Below are 12,404 nucleotides of genomic sequence, written 5' to 3'. Positions count from 1 at the left end.
TTTTGTTTTCATGCCTTGGTTTTTTTGTTGCCCCGCTAACATTGTACGTTTACTTGCAGAAAATATGATTTAATAAATCGATGATGACGTGTGTATTGATCGTCTAGTCTTGGCGATCATTTGATGACAAATTCATAAAAAGCAACTTCGATTTTCAACATTTAAAGAACACGTGTTGTTCCACCTTTGACCACGTTCGTAAGAAACAAACCCATTTCACTCAGTTACATCTGAAAAGAATTAATAACCCTAAAAGTTTTTATATCAAAAGACATTCTGGAGTTGGTGCGGCCTATACATCTCAGGGTATAAAACTTAGCCCTTTTTAGCAATAGACACTTAGAATAATTAATAATAAAGAAACTGTTTATCTTCTAATAATCATCACAAAGTTTAATTCCTGTTTGTGCCAAACTTTGTTCTCAAAAGAGTAGAGATCATTCCAATTAGATATAGACTGTTCTTCAATGTAGCAGTGAGTATGTTTCTTCAGATTCTGCACACAATTCCCATATACATATTTTACATGTAGAAAAATAGAAAATTATCGAAGCGTTAATAAGGAAGAAATAGAAATTAAAACAGTATACGTTGATCGTCCTGAAGCATTTGCTTTCTAATTTAGGGCTCTTGTGATTCTAGATCAGCTTCGTTGGATGCTGACTAAGCAAGTGCAAGCTTGCAAACGCATTCTTCAGACGATGCTTGCAAAAAGCATACAAATACAGCCGCAGGATCAACCTTTGCATTCAAACACAACATTCTCAACTAAGACGGTATATAAAAATGTTGTAAAAAAGAGAACAAAAACTTACTATTGAACATCTTTGCCATATTTGTCATTAGATGCTCACTTCGGTATGCTCAAAACCTTGTGAGCCTAGCCTAATACATTTCATTAAAAGAAGATATGAAAATAATGCGAGAGAGGAGCACGCTGTTACATCATTAGCGATCCAGTAAACAATAGACTAAACCCCAAGAAACAGTAGCATGTGAACATAAACACTTAACCATCACCTGAAAAAATTTTGCAGCTTGAAGATCTCGGGGGTTCTTACGTGAGGAGTTTTCCTTGCCTGAATTAGAATCCAAACAGGAAAAGGTAGATACGCTTTTTAATCTCAGATTTTGAAGCAATAGTTTTGATGGCAAAGAACTGAACACACATTCCATTCACAATTTACAGTCAACAATTATTAAGGTAAACGCTAAAGTGCCTAACAGCTTTTCAAATACAATTTTACCTCTCGAGCTTCGATTAGATGTAAGGCTGATATCTGAGCTTGACCTTCATCTGCTGTATAGAAAGCGAGAAGATAACTTTTGTGTAGATTCTAAGCTATAGCTTCTGCCCATCTCTTATGATCTATCCTGCCCAATAACTGTCTAAATCAATGAAATATGCTCAAAGGTGCATGAAATAAGAGACTGGATAAGATAGGGCCATATGGGTTCATGAGACTCATAATTTTCCAGTAGCGAACATTGTAGAAAACTATCTTTTAAGGTGTCATGGAAATACATATAGCAGCTTATCGGTAAATTTAATGGACACTGCATTTAACGGACTTATCTTGGTATAGATGAAAATGATGTCCAACAGAAATACATATTAACTTCATAGACTTTTGAAATCAAGGAACTCTTTCATCCCATAACCATCATAAACTATTTCTACACAATTAACTAAGTATATAGAAATCAGAAAGGATACAAAAATAAGTAAACCATGGAAATTTAAGGCAGACATACTCACATACCTATTAGACTGAAGCTTACAAAAATAAACCACTTCATCCAATGCACTGAAAAATATACAAAAACCAAATAGAAGAGAGAAAAAGAAGAAGCTTGAGCACATGAGTAGAAATCTTATACAATAAATATAGTAGCTCACATATTGTGTTCAGTATTTGCAAAAGAAATAAACAATAGTAGTAATGTAAGAAGCACCTGGTAGAAAATAGAGGATTGTTTGATAGAGAAAAAGCAGGACTTCTCATTATTTTAGTGTGACCCCTTGGTAGCGTAGCTATGGTCCTACATGTATCGCTTTCAACTCATCATGCCCATGGATCTATTAAAATCAAAAACTTAAAAAGCAATAGATTTACTGATATGTGGAAAAGCGACCAAAAGAGGCATTTTTACCGGCTTTTAATGTTGGTCTTGTCCAAAAATGTGAGAAGAAATTCTGAATCTCCGTCGTCATATCTTGCGGAAACCAAAACACAAATAAAGACTGAAACTATTTTAAACATCTGATCCCAGTTGTAACTTTATAAGAAAGAACCTGTGTGGAGATTACTCGATGCCAATATACAAACTGCTTGTGAGGGGGTGACTTTTATCTTCGGTGAATGTGTTTCCGATTTGAAACCATGTTCTGACCTCTAAAACCTCCACGATGTTCAGTGTTCATCTTTGGTAGTGTCCGTTTAGAATATCAACGAAGGTGGACTTCCGTGAACCTAATAGCAATGGCGGCTGGCGAGAGGCAGTTGAGACTTGAGAGCTTGAATCGGACAAATTTTAAGAGAAATAGAGGTTGTGAAGAAGAATGTCAAACGATTAGATTGTTCGAGGGTTTCGTGAGGGTGACCAAGTAGTGGGCTGCTTTGATTGCTTCCGATCATTAACATCTATGGCGTCATGGAAAACAAAACGTTGAGGGTTCCTCATACGACAATCGAGGCGACACAACAACAATAAAGAAATTTTTTGAACAATTAAATTCGTAATGACGTGGAGGAATGATTGGATGAGAATATTTCATCTTACATGGCACCTCTAATTGAGTTCTAAATTAGTCTCTTTTATATAATAGGATCGTTTATACAACAACTTCCATCTACTATTTTCATTATAATTTTTTTTAAAAGCAAGATGTAAGCATGAATGTTTCCTAATCAATATTCCTTTGTCAAGTAGTCAAAAGTAGTTTCACAGAATCTATCCTCAGTCAATTGTTAACCTATTATCTTTTGTTTATTTTTATATCAAGCTTTGTATTTTTTTTTTGTTTAAAATATCAAGCTTTATATTTTGGATGTTATTTCTCCATACTTGATGAAGCTGCAAATGTTCTAATATACCCAATATTTAAAGTCAAGTAAACAACAAACCATTAAACCTTTTTTTTAACCATTAAACCTTAATTAACAGAGAATTTGTTGTTGAATAAAACCAACCGAAAGAGTACTAATTTACTCATTTATCTTATTTCTTTCTAAACGATCAAGACCATCCGGTGGGTACAAGCCATTACTCATGTATATAAGAGGCACAAGCCGGTAGTAAAATCTGAGTCGGTCGGTCTTAAAATCGCATAGATTTACTCTGTTCGTACTCAAAAGATTTCGCGTATCTAGAAAACGTTGCAGTGTGAAAACAAAAATCACTTTCCGTGTAAAAATAATATAAAATGAAAAGAGAAGAATTTATTGATAACCTAACTAACAACCAAAAGATGAAAAACACGATACCAACTTCTACCTGCATTCTAAAGTTTCTTTAAATGTTGTAGCTGTCTCCTTTGCATTTCCCATCTTCTCTCCTTATTTCTCTCCCTCACTCCTAAAACTTAAATTCACATTTACATATATTAGTTTTTTTTTCATTTATATATTTTCCTCTCATCTCAGATCTTCTTTCACCCTCTTCTCTTTTCCATTGTTCTTTGGATCAAGAATCAAGTACTATTGTCTTACATAATCGACATAAGAGCTCTTATGGACCAAGATGGTCCGAACTACGAACCAGAAACGGTGCCGTGCAGCAACAGCAGTTGCAAGAGCAAGATTGTTCCTGGAGATGGAAGCAGCGGTCCGAAGAAAATAAAATCTCAGAAGACAAGAAAACGACGAGAATTGATGTCGTATAGTGAGCTTCCGGAGTACATGAAGGATAACGAATATATATTGAATTATTACAGAGCTGAATGGTCCATTAGAGATGCTTTCTTCAGCGTCTTCAGTTTCCACAATGAGTCCCTCAACGTCTGGACGTTAGTAATTTTTATTTTGTGTTAAAGTTTCACTTTTAGTTTCGATTATATTTATTTAATTCTGATGAAACGAATTTTTTGGTTGGACAGACATTTACTTGGTTTCATTTTATTTGTGGGACTAACCGTAGCTAACATTATGCATCACGATAAATTCTTCCCCGTGGTACGTCTCCTTTAATTGATATAATCTTTTTGTATATAACCAGACCGATGTTCATACTGAATCTCTGTTTAGTCTTTCGAGGTCCACATGCAACCAGTATATTAATTTTTTGAATCATTCACGTGGGATGTATCTCGTAAAGATACTAGAGATCCATGTGAATCGAGAACGTAAACTCTAACATATCTTTGAATATTTTGAGTTCCCTATATACAATGTTAATTATTTCTAATAAAAACTAAATATAGATGTTATTCTTAAAACTAAATATAGATGTTATTCTTATATAGGATGCAAAGAGTCCAGGGAATGTAACAAGATGGCCATTTTTCGTCTTCTTAGGAGGCTCAATGTTCTGCCTTCTCTCAAGCAGTATTTGCCACCTCTTCTGCTGCCACTCCAAAGACCTTAACGTCTTCCTCCTCCGCATAGACTATGCCGGTATCACTGCCATGATCATCACTTCTTTCTTCCCACCAATCTACTACATCTTCCAGTGCACTCCTCGTTGGTACTTCATCTACCTCGCAGGCATTACCTCTATGGGAATCTTTACGATCATCACACTCTTCACTCCATCACTTTCCTCTCCCAAGTACCGAGGTTTTCGAGCTTTGCTCTTTGCCTCCATGGGGCTTTTCGGGATCGTGCCTGCTGTCCATGCGATAGTGGTCAACTGGGAAAACCCGCAAAGGAACGTGACACTCATGTACGAGCTGGGCATGGCAGTGTTCTATCTTGTTGGGACAGGGTTCTATGTAGGTAGAGTACCTGAGAGGCTTAAACCTGGATGGTTTGACCGAGTAGGACATAGTCATCAGATCTTCCATGTGTTCGTTATGTTGGGTGCTTTGTCCCACTATGCAGCTGCTCTTCTGTTCTTAGACTGGCGCGACCATGTTGGTTGTTAAACCATGATATATTTTGTAGTAGTTCTTTTGAAGATTTTTTTTTTTAATTATTAGTGTGTTTGTATCAAACCCATTCGTTGTTAAATTAAATTGTAATTCGACTTGTGCTATTTTATTGAATAGTATGATTTTCAGAAGTGCTGGATATGCTACTTTGAAGAGGACAGTAAATTAAATTTTGATGCAAAGTTTACTCTGCTTTGCTGTAGCCTGTAGGTATATGTTTTACTCTGTTATACAGTGTCAGTTGTAAAACTCTACTACTCAGCTGACTGATGAGATGAAAACAAAAGACCAAAGCTTGACTCTTTAACTTGACTCTGAAAATTTGTGGACCTAAACCCAGGAACGTGACTACCCTTTTAATTTTGACTTCTAGTCATTGGCCTCAGGTCCCCTCTCCAATCATCTCTCTCTTCTTATTTGTTGCTATGGAATTTAACTTCTACCTTTTATTAATGTTAAAAATATCTCTATGTATAATTTAGGTTTATAAATAACTAAGAATATAATATTTCCATACAAATTTTAAAATAACAAATACCAGTTTTTCTATTTGTCAACTTATATTAAAATATCAGTATTACACTAATCTTACTTCTTCTTTTTTTACTAGGTCTGGACATATTTCCCGGATATGAAGATCTAAACCGGTACCGATCCAAAAATCGGGTTTTGTGTCGAATCCGGATAGGGTAAAATACCCGATTGTGTATGCTTTCATTTATGTTTCGGGTATCGGATCAGATCAGATATTATCCTGGATCCAAACAACTATCTGAAAGTACCCAATTTTTATGTCATTGAGGCATTAAACATAGGTTCAGATGTATTCCTCTTGTTAATGTCTGAAATTTCTGTGATTATGCTATTGTTACATAAAGTAGGTGAAATGCGTTTAGCAATATGGAAGAGGGGATGACATTAGAAACCAAATGTTGTTGATTTTCTTTTTATGCATTTTCTTATGGGTTTCATTTCAACTATTCTTTAAGTTTCTTTACTTGTTCGAATGATGAATTATTTTCTTTGTTCGGAATGTTAGATTTGTTGTTTGTTTGAAGTTTATTTAAAAATTATTTTATTTGGTTTCATAGTTCTCTTATTTGTGTCTTACTTTAAATTGTTCGGATAAGTCGGATTAGAAATAAGTATTTTCGGTTATGAATGGATAAAATCAAAACAATCTGAACTGGAACTGTTTTTTCTGGTTCTTTCGGATATATCCGATAATATCCGGATCCGGCAAGTACCGAACTGAATCGATATTTATAATTACGCGAACGGTACCAAATTTCCTATATCAAAATATCCGACCCGATCCGGTACATGAATGGCCAGACCTATTTTTTTTTACTATTTTCCTTATTATTTAGAATAAAATGAATTATGTTTTGCTTTTAGGCCCCTAATGTTGTAAGCACGGCACAGCGTAAACCCTTTTCAAATTCCGGAAGCCACATGTCTTGGTGATCTTGCCGTGAGACTTGGTGCATGCAAATCATTGACAAATTTCGCGTAAATTCAGCACACTTAATTTTGGCTCAATTAGCGTTAAGTTTTATGTCCGTTTAAAACCTATGCCAATACCAATCCAAATTTGAATATCCTGCCTCTAACCGGTTATAGCTGTTAACGGTGGTGTTAGACAATGCCAAACGCGGATTTCTTTGAAAGTGAAACATTAACTTCAGATTCGGGTAAGCATTTTCCAAAGCAATAAATACAAAATTAATATTATTAGCCTCCCAATAACTCTATTATTTTTTTTATCTCAAAAGAATAAATAACTCTATTAGTATTCGGTATATTTTCTAAAATATATATATATATATATATATATTTTTTTTTTTTCATTTTTAGCCTTATTTTTACCTTAAATTGTTTTGTTTGTGAGTCTTTTAAATGACTTTGGTTATCTCATTGTAATATGTTCTAAAGAATTAACTATAAATGGTATTATATTTTTTTAATAAAAATATTCCTCTAATACATAAATACATGGCCCAAATGTGTCACTGATCATCATCTCATCCCAAGAAACTAGTAATAGTAAAGAAAACAAAATGAAACACTCAAATTTCGTTTCTATGAAATTCTCTCTAGCTACTGCCCTTCTTCTACTGATCATTCTTCTCTTTTATCAACATCTCTCATCTCTAAACCTAAACTTGATCACTCTCTCATCTTTATCCCATGCTACATCTCTCGCACCGTCTCCTTCACCGTCCATGTCCATGGAGTTTAGCATTCTTTCATCAAACGTCACATTAACTCCGGGTGCTCAAAAGGTTTGTTATCAGTTTTTTACTAATCCAAATGATTTTATTCAGTTATCTATGGATTCGTTTCTAAATGTGTAATTTTTTGCGATAAAAAGAAAGAAAAGAAGAGGAATAGAATTGAGAAAGGTTTAGCGAAATCAAGAGCGGCAATACGTGAAGCCATGACGTCGAAGAAGTATGCATTTGAGAAAGAAAAAACTTTTGTTCCTCGTGGAACCGTTTACAGAAACGCTTATGCATTTCACCAGTAAATTTCTTTCCTTTTTCTACATTTCTTTTCTTATTTTTTTCTCGCTCTTTCTCACTTTTTAGAGTTTCATTTTCCATTGATAAAAAAAAATAGTTTCATTTTCCACCATTTTCTCTTATTTAAAAAAAAATTGAAACTAGTAACTAATTAATAAGAGTTGACCAACTAAACTATAAAGTAAAATAATTAAGTATTGAACTATATATATTAGCAATTGAAAAAAAAAATTCTATGTATAGTTTTCAAAGAAAATAAACTTTAAGCTAAAGATATGACATTTTTTACATTATCAGTTTTATTTAACTGTCGTCTTACTCGTTTCTTATAAATTCCTAGGTTTCGTAAGTGTACAATAGGAGTATCAATTTTCATATAATTAGTAACCCTTTAATCCCTCCTTAATTCTTTCTCATTTGAATTTTCATTAAAAATGACTTTTCATTTGATATGCATTACATACAATTTGTAAAGTCTTATGATGTATTCAAATTCTACAAAAATATCCCATTAGATATTCATATATATATATATACTAATTAATTTACATATGTATATAGATATGTATTTGTCGCCCTAATTCTCTCTCGGGCCCGAAAATCGAGAAGCCGACAAACATCATCTCTCTCGACGCCGGTGAGGCCTCTGGCGGCCGGCGTCGGGCCCTAAACTCTATCTCCTGCTACTCATCGTCTTCAGATCGCTCACCACCATGTTCTAATCGTTTCCGCCGCTCGTGGCTTCGTTTCGGAGTCTGGGGCTCCAGATCCGTGACCTTCTTGGGGTCTCCCTGCTTCTCCATCATGCCGGTCAGCTTCAGTCACCCCCAAACCTTTAGATCTACGCCTCGACAGTGTCGTCGGCCGTTTCCACCTTCTCTACCACATCTAGTGCCCGGTCGCGGTAATCTATACCCTTGTGTATGTGGGGTTCCACTGTTTTCCAAGGATTCAGTACCGATATCGTGCTACCTGATAAGGTCGAGCCACTCCCGAACTTCTCCCACCATATCCAGCTTGACAAACGCAGAAGTTGACGGTCCTCTCCGGAATTCCGAGGAGATCCACTGTGCAGCTCTTCCTCTCTGTTTGTTTGTAGGACCCATCTTCTCCGGTGGTCCAAGCTCGCCGCTTGCTGAAGCGCACCATCCCTGGCTAGACGGCCGCGTATCCATCGCCGCCGGAGTTTCCATCCCTGACGTCTGTATCCACTCGTTCCCGTCTCTCAATCAATCGTCTTGGGTTGGGCCAAGGGTGATCACTAACTGGGCCTGGACTGCTAATCTCCCTTATTGTTATAGCCCACAAACCAGTTACACAGAACCAAGAAATACGGTACTGCTTTTGAAGGTACCGACTGTACTGATTTTATTGAAAAATGTGGTTTTGGTATTGACTTGTTTGATAAGGATTTCCGGTGGGTTCACGGGGGCCTTACTTTTGCGTATAATAGCATATTATCTTGTTAAGAAGAGTTTATCGGTGGATTCACCGAGACCGTTTCCATTTCACTCTTGCTCGTCTTTTGAAGAGAGGATTTTTCCACCATACCTTCTTCCCATGGAAGAAGATGTTTTCTCGGCTTCGCTGCCGAGCTTCGGCTTCAGCTTTATCACCGGTTTGTTATCTTGCGTAGCGGTCTGTACGGGGCCAGAAGATGCAACCGAGATTACCATGTGTTGTCTCGCAGGTAAGGGTTGGCCCTCAACGTCACATTATGTGACTAAGTTTCAGCTGTCCGGCTCTGTCGGGTATGCCCCATCGACGCATCCAAGCTTTGTCTTGAATTCGCTGTCATCTTCCTTTGAAGATTTATCTTTCTTAATTTGGTCTGTTATTGTATCTTATGCTTTTTATCAAAGAGGATGGATAATTCCCTCTAGTATTTGTATTCAAGAAAGTTGATGAATGAAAGTTAGTTGTGTTTCAAAAAAAAAAAAAATATAGATATGTATTTGACTCTTTCGAGTAAATTTTTTAGTGGAAGTCCGTACAAATTTGATTTTCTTGGTTTACTAACTCGTTGGCTTTGGGAAACGAGCGATCGGGTCTAGTTTTAATTCTTCCTCGTCTCTTTGATCTCTGCATCTCGTTAAACTGGAGACTGATTTACCTAATTAATTAAGTAGTAATTAATACTAATGCAGGCAAGTATTAATATACTTTTCCTTTGATTTGGTTTCTTATATTAGCACACACACAAAATGAAGGTAATAGAAACTAAAAAATCGAATACGAAAATGAAAATTCTCCCAAACTTTGATGCATATTATACCTCCATTAATAATTACGTATAAACTATTGCATTTAAATAAATTTCGAAATAATTACGTAAAATCCATAAACATTGCATAAACTTCGAAAATGTATGCAAACTCCATTCAGTTGATTGATAAATGGTTAGTCTTATTCTATGATTGTATTTACTTGTGTAGTATAGAGTCAACTTAGCAATGGAAAAATTAGTATTCACGAAACGTAGCGCATACTTAAAGCTTGCTTTGGTATTTGTAGTCTCACATGTCTCGGTTACCTAATACCTTCGAATTGCAACCTAATACTTTTCTTATTGACTTTTAAATCAGGTTTCTTTGCACGTTGCTAAGTCAAATTATTCCCGTTTTATTTTCTTTAATAAAATATAATTAATTACTCTTAAGTACATAATTTTTTTTGATGGAATGCTAATTTCAAATATTAATTAAGACCGCAAATAAATACTTTAAGAATCAAATTATAGTATTTCCTATGAACTAATTCAACCAAGCCAACTAACACTTTCTTTATGGAACTGCTCAGAAGCCATATAGAGATGGAAAAGAGATTCAAAGTGTGGGTGTACAAAGAATGAGAGACACCGTTAGTACATATAGGTCCAATGAACAACATATACAGCATCGAAGGCCAATTCGTGGACGAGATGGAAAGAGGGATGAGCCCATTCGCGGCTAGTCACCCTGACGAGGCTCACACCTTCCTCCTCCCGGTTAGCGTCGCCAACGTCGTTGAGTATCTATACCACCCGCTCGTGACCTACTCAAGAGAACAACTTCATAAAGTGTTTCTTGACTACGTCAGTGTCGTGACTCACAAGTATCCTTATTGGAATAGAAGCCTCGGAGCCGACCATTTCTTCGTTTCTTGCCATGATTGGGTTCGTTTTCTTCATAAAGTTATTTTTCTCAGTGTTAAAAATGATATAATTTTTTAAAAGTTTTTTTTATTAAAAACTTATTTTAAAAAAAAAAAATTAACCAAACTTTATTGTTTACAGTATCATATATTAAATAATTTTAGAGACACTTGTGCTAATTTGCTTTTCTTTTGAGAAAACTTATACTAATTTGTTTTTTTTTTTTGAGAAACTACTAATTTGTTGTTGTAGAATTTTTTTTTTTGCTATTAAAAACTTTTTAATTTTTTTTTGCCTAAAGTGCCTAAAAAACTTTGAGCCGGCCATGCTTTCACCCTCTATGTAATAATAGTTTATGCTTCCAAAGTTCAAAAAAAATTAATTAATTTTTCAGTGTCAAAAAATGATTTATTTTTTTAAAAAATATTTTTATTAAAAAGTTAAATATATTATTTAAAAAAAATTAACTACCTTTATTGTTTACAGTATCGTATATTAAATAATTCACTTATACTAATTTGCTTTTCTTTGAGAAAACTCATACTAATTTGTTTTTATTTTTTGTTTGAGAAACTCAGACTAATTTGTTGTTGTAGAATATTTTTTTGTTATTAAAAACTTGTAAAAAATCCTGTCCAAAGTTGTCTAAAAAACTTTGAGCCGGTCCTACTTATCGTGTCTAACACGCAACATTTATAAAACGTCTTACAGGCACCAGAGGTTTCGGGATCGGATCCGGAGCTGCTGAAAAACATGATAAGAGTTCTCTGCAACGCCAACACATCGGAAGGTTTCATGCCCCAACGAGATGTCTCAATCCCGGAGATCAACATCCCCCTGGGCCAACTGGGCCCACCTAGGTTATCCAATTCTTCCGGCCATGACCGACCCATCCTTGCTTTCTTTGCAGGCCGCGTACACGGCAATATCCGCAAGATTCTACTGCAGCATTGGAAAGACAAAGACGATGAGGTCCAAGTCCATGAGTACTTACCAAGAAAGGAAGACTACTTCAAGCTCATGGCCAAGGCAAGGTTCTGTCTCTGTCCTAGTGGCTACGAAGTGGCTAGCCCTCGAGTCGTAGCAACCATTAGCTTAGGTTGTGTCCCTGTCATCATCTCTGATCACTACGCCTTGCCCTTCTCAGACGTTCTTGATTGGAGTAAGTTCACCATTCATGTCCCCTCTGAGAAGATCCCAGAGATCAAAACGATACTAAAGAGCGTGTCGTTGAGACGCTACAAGGTGTTGCAAAGAAGAGTTTTGCAGGTCCAGAGACATTTCGTTATCAATAGGCCGTCCCAACCGTTTGACATGCTTCGAATGATTCTTCACTCCGTTTGGTTGAGAAGGCTAAACATGAGGGTGCATGTGTGATTGATTCTACACAACTCTGTTTTTAAAAGAAACTTTAGGGAATAAATATTGTATACGACACAAACGTGAACAGAACAGTTTACATGTAATAATATTACATTTAAAATATAGTTTTGAGTCTTTTTCGGTTTAATAAATTGTTTTTGATCACTCTTTTTTGAACTAAAGGCTTGTGTTTGATCACTCTCAAGGCATCTTGTCCTAAGTCCTAATAACATTATACAACTTGAATGTGATCCAAAAAAATTCTAGCACGGAGGCCAATTATAACTTTTCA

The 12,404-nt window shown here is 35.6% G+C and overlaps 1 protein-coding gene and 1 pseudogene across 1 annotated transcript; both read left to right on the top strand.

Moving 5' to 3' along the window:
* Positions 1 to 3,028: 3,028 nt before the first annotated feature.
* On the top strand, positions 3,029 to 5,238 carry LOC103856437 (heptahelical transmembrane protein 1). The gene is made up of 3 exons (XM_009133540.3): positions 3,029 to 4,009; positions 4,100 to 4,175; positions 4,466 to 5,238. The coding sequence occupies exons 1-3, from the start codon at positions 3,735 to 3,737 to the stop codon at positions 5,084 to 5,086; spliced, it is 972 nt and encodes a 323-aa protein (XP_009131788.2). The 5' UTR covers positions 3,029 to 3,734; the 3' UTR covers positions 5,087 to 5,238.
* Positions 5,239 to 5,470: 232 nt separating this feature from the next.
* LOC103856436 lies at positions 5,471 to 12,249 on the top strand (annotated as a pseudogene).
* The last annotated feature ends 155 nt before the right edge of the window (positions 12,250 to 12,404 follow it).

The sequence above is a fragment of the Brassica rapa genome, chromosome A03, assembly GCF_000309985.2.
Source record: "Brassica rapa cultivar Chiifu-401-42 chromosome A03, CAAS_Brap_v3.01, whole genome shotgun sequence".
Classification (NCBI taxonomy): Eukaryota; Viridiplantae; Streptophyta; class Magnoliopsida; order Brassicales; family Brassicaceae; genus Brassica; species Brassica rapa.
This window is presented reverse-complemented; position numbering and strand designations above follow the sequence as displayed.